This window comes from Homalodisca vitripennis, chromosome X, assembly GCF_021130785.1.
Source record: "Homalodisca vitripennis isolate AUS2020 chromosome X, UT_GWSS_2.1, whole genome shotgun sequence".
NCBI lineage: Eukaryota > Metazoa > Arthropoda > Insecta > Hemiptera > Cicadellidae > Homalodisca > Homalodisca vitripennis.
In genome coordinates, this window is record NC_060215.1 from 144,230,869 (window position 1) to 144,236,111 (window position 5,243).

Consider the following 5,243-nt stretch of genomic DNA (forward strand, 5'->3'; position numbering starts at 1 on the left):
CCATATATAACACCTTCTTCCAAATATAAGGAAATTCAAATAACTTTTTTATTCACATACTCAAAACAATAACACATACAGTACACTTCCATAATTTCAAAGAATAATTCCCCATATAGACTATAGGTCTGTGTAAGGGGAAGAGTCCATAAATCAGTCTTTTTTATTTACATTTGTGTAGTATAGTTTTACATTAAAATTTACAAAAGATTGGATTCCGCTGGAAAAAAGCTACTAACAACAGAAATATTTTAACCGAACGTTTCGACATCCGTGAATTACGTATTAAGTATTTAAAACGTTTAGCCCAGTATAGAAATAAAAAAGGCCAATAGTGTACATGGATGAAACATATATTCACTCAACACACACCAAAACCAATGGTTGGACAGATGGTACCACATCGGGACTGAAGACACCTCTAAGTAAAGGACAACGACTTATAATTGTCCACGCATGCGGGGAAGGTGGATTTATTAACAATGCTCTACTTACGTTCAAATCAGGGAAGAAGTCAGGGGACTATCACGATGACATGAACTACGAGAATTATGAAAGATGGGTAAACACTAAATTAATTCCAAATTTGAAAGATAATTCTGTTGTTGTGATAGATAACGCCCCCTATCACAACAAACAAGACGATCCTGCACCAACAACATCAAGCAGAAAGGACGAAATGATTAAATGGCTTTCCGAGCGTAACATTGTTCACTCAAGCACTATGTTCAAACCCGAATTGTATAATCTTATACAAGCCTACAAGCCCACATACAAAAAGTACAAAATTGATGAAATATTTTCTAAAAGTGGACACACTGTTTTGCACCTGCCACCCTACCATCCAGATTTAAATCCAATTGAACTAATTTGGAGCCTACTTAAAGAAAAAGTAGCGAAGAAAAATGTGACATTTAATATACATACGGTGGAACAATTGGTGAAGGAAACGTGTGATTCGATCACTCAAGAAGATTGGAGGAAAAGGTGTGATCATACGATATCTGTGGAACAAACTTATATGGAACTCGAACGTCAAATCGACGAAATGACAGAACGGATTGTTGTGAGACTCGGTGAGGACTCCGATAGTGACGAATGGGATGAAGAAAGTGGCAGTGACGAAGACAGGGAACCTATCGTTGACAATAGTGACAGTGGTGATGATGACTTAACGGGAATTGTGCCCTTTGAGTGTTATTAAGCGCAGCGAAATTCAAGGAGTAGTTCTGTCAACAGTGCATGTACAAGGTAAGAACATAATAACAATTAGTAATATGTTTCATTTATGTTTGTAAGGCGATGATTCCAATATTTTAATTTTTTTTTTAAATACAGTGATATCGCAATGGGGTTTTGTTATGTTAACTATTGCGTGTGGATCGTTGGCGTTATTGTTATTTTAAGTATACATCATTAAATTAACTTGATACAAGTTGGTAGATAAAACTGAGTTTTTTCTTATTCTACTGTGTATATTGACAAATTAGTTTGTACTCGGCTACACTTCCACCCTCTGCCTCCAATATGTGCTCTGGTAGATTTTTATAAAGCACATGAGCTATGTAAAAATAATTAAATTTTTCTATGGAACAATTTGGTCTTGGTATCTGATATCCAAACTATATTCTATTTCTGGTAGTATAGTTGTGGTGAAGCGCTATAAAGATAAAATCTTTATATTTTTGTATATGCAGTAAAAGATATTTGATATATAATTGTCTTACACTTAAAACAGGAAACTCATTATATAACAGATTAGAAGGATATCTGCGGCTTCTCCTCAAAATGATCCTTATTATACTTCTCTGTGTGACCGCAAGTGGTTCCAGTACAGTAGACGACACTCCTCCCCACGCGAGAATACCATACTGCAGAACCGACTGCACGTAGGCAAAATAAACTGACCTAAAGCGATCCCCGCTCAATACCCCGCTGAGCTGATTAAATGCAAATAAAATTTTCTAACTTTTTTCTTGACGTACTGGATATGAGGTACCCAATTCAATTTGCTGTCAAAAATTACTCCCAAATAGTTGTATTGGTCCACACGACCAATGATACCACAACCGCAGGACTCGGAGTAAGGATCACCGCAGGAGTGCAGTCTGAGGCATCTCTGACCCGGATTAAAATCTATTCTAGAAACAAATGGTAAATATTTCGTTTTTATTAAGTTAATAGTCAGAGTATTGTTATCACACCAATTTTTTATTTTTGCCAGATATAAGGAAGCTTGATCAAATGCCTCCTACCACGTACAGCCAGATGACACCACAGCCGTGTCATCAGCAAAAAGAAACAACTCACTATTTATGTCAATGTTCGTTATATTATTTATATAGACCAAGAACAACAATGGCCCAAGGGTACTTCCCTGCACCACAACCGTAGTCCACATTTGTTTGGTTACTCTTAACTCCATTAATTAAACAAATTCTGACGATTATTAAAATAACTGACAAACCAATCCGGCACTAACTACAACTAACATTTTTTACTCCGGCATATTATAATTTTGATAGCAGTTTTCACCTATCTAAAGAGTCAAAAGTTTTAGCAAGATCAAGATAGGTGACTAGGATTCGCTTTTTAGAACCAATTGCAGACGATATGAATTTAATTATGTCATAGAGAGCATCTGATGTACTTTTACCACTCCTAAAGCCATATTTATTATTTTAAAGGAAATTTCCGCTCTCAAAATAATTCATCAATTGGACTTTGATACATTTTTCTAGTAGCTTCAATACAACAACAAGCAAAGAGATCGGCCTAAAATTATTCATTGCTGATTTAACACCTGACTTATAAATGGGAACGACTTTGGCAACTTTAAACGCATTGGGGAATTCTCCTGTTCTGATACTACAGTTAATGATACGATAAAGGGGTTCCGACAGTGCTTGAATATTATCTTTAATTAATTCTGTAGGAATGTTATCCCATCCTTGTGAGGAGCTTCCTCTAAGAACAGCCAGCCACTATATTAAAAATTTCCTGCCGAGTAACCGGGCGGAAATCAAACACAGCACTCGCGGCGTGGTCCACGTCGTCCACCACCGCGGGGTCGCTGGGGTGCAAAGCTCCCGCCAGCCTCGGTCCCACAGAGGCAAAGAAGTTATTGAATGAATCGCAGACATTTTCCACATATGGCGATGTATCAGAGCTTTCCGGATCACAGAATGCCTCAACAGGAAATCGGTCCTTATCAGATGTCCTACCAGCCACCTCATTAACCACAGACCACAACTTTTTCATGTTACCTGCAGTTTCAGCAATTTTATTATTGTAATAAACAAATTTAGGTCGCTTTATGGTCGAATGTAACGTGTTATGGTACCGAATAAATTTATTTCACAGTTGAGTATTAAATGGTTCTTTTGTTAACGATTTACTGAGTTTATTCCTATATCGAATAGAATTTAGCAAACCAATAGTTATCCATGGTTTTAATTTTTAATTTTTTGCGTTTATCTTTAGTCTTCTCGAATTACGATTAATCACCGAGCGTAAAATTTCAATAAATGTATCAACAGAAGCATTAACACATGTGCTCTCTAAAACAGGTTCCCAATTCGTGTCCAAAAGATCTTTGCCAATATTTACCCAGTTATACTTAGTACAAAACGATTCAGGCATTGAGTAGTGTGTGTAATTTTGTAAATACAGCTGGGCCAATACCGGATAGTGATCAGTCACTGTAGTTTCTAGAATTATAGAATTAATTTGACTCAAATTATTAAATTTTACAAAAATGTGATCGATACAAGTGTTACTAGATGGTCGCGTTACTCTATCTATACACCCCACGAAACCTGCAGCGCTCAGAATATCCATGTACCGTTCTTCCTGTGAATTCGAATTAATATTAAGAATATCACAATTATTATCCCCTACTAAAAAACAAAGTTTGTTTCTATTGGTATTATAGTACTCATCCAAGGCGTCATTAAAGAGGACAAGGTTTGAATCGGAGGCAGACAAGCGGCCCAAGGGACAAGCGAGCCAATGTTTCTATTGGAAAACACTACGTACACGGAGGCAGACAAGCGGCCCAAGGGACAAGCGAGCCAATGTTTCTATTGGAAAACACTACGTACACGGAGGCAGACAAGCGGCCCAAGGGACAAGCGAGCCAATGTTTCTATTGGAAAACACTACGTACACGGAAGCAGACAAGCGGCCCAAGGGACAAGCGAGCCAATGTTTCTATTGGAAAACACTACGTACACGGAGGCAGACAAGCGGCCCAAGGGACAAGCGAGCCAATGTTTCTATTGGAAAACACTACGTACACGGAGGCAGACAAGCGGCCCAAGGGACAAGCGAGCCAATGTTTCTATTGAAAAACACTACGTACACGGAGCCAGACAAGCACGTGTGTCCCCCTGTTCCCCGACATTAATATTTTTATGTTAAAGTTATATCATATTTTTGTACCATTTTTTGTACCTTTTTGTAATACCAATAAATAATTTTGTACCACAATAGTTTATTAATAAAGTACTATGTATAAACCGGGGAACAGGTGGACACTTGCACCCGACATCAACATTTTTATGTTACAGATACATCATATTTTTCTACCATTTTTGTACCGTTTTGTAACACCAACTAATAATTATGTACCGCACTCATTTATTAATAAAATACAATATATAACCGGGGAATAGGTAAACACTTGCACCCGACATTAAACCGCGGGAACTCGCGCTATTAGGTTGAAACTAACATTTTTAGTTGTTGTTAAAGAAATATTTTAATGTTCGTTGTATGGGCCTCAGGTTATAAATATGCTATCTAGAGTATATTCGGCAGGTTTCCCTTTTTGTCAAAAATCTTTAATGAGGGAGGGGAGTGGCAGTTGTGGGGAATGTCTGGGCCCACGCCTTTGTTAGTTTGGCCCTAACTATGCGAGCGACCACGTCAGTGTCTGTGTTAAGTCGACCCTAACGGCGCGAGTGATCACGGAACATTCCATTCTAGTTTTATTATTGACTGTGGTTTTAGTGTTTGCTTGTGTTAGTGTTTTGTTAGTCGATTTTCACTCGTAAGCTCCATTTCTCATATGTTTAGTGATGGGGAGAACAAATGACAACGAAATTCGGTGCTGGCTTGAAGAACATGATGTAAGTGAGGGTGATATGTCTTTTCAAGGACATTTATCAGATACCGATAATGAGAGTGAACATGACATTGATGACGTGCACACAGAACAGTCTGATGACGATAGCCCTTGT

General features: G+C 37.8%; 1 protein-coding gene across 1 annotated transcript; it reads left to right on the forward strand.

Moving 5' to 3' along the window:
* The first annotated feature begins 340 nt into the window (after window positions 1-340).
* On the forward strand, window positions 341-1,204 carry LOC124369654. The gene has a single exon (XM_046827705.1). It carries the CDS (start codon window positions 341-343, stop codon window positions 1,202-1,204), a length of 864 nt encoding a protein of 287 aa, XP_046683661.1.
* Window positions 1,205-5,243: the final 4,039 nt, after the last annotated feature.

Coding starts and splice junctions, on each gene's coding strand:
- LOC124369654 (XM_046827705.1), top strand. CDS start 341: ATGGATGAAACATATATTCACTCAACACACACCAAAACCAATGGTTGG.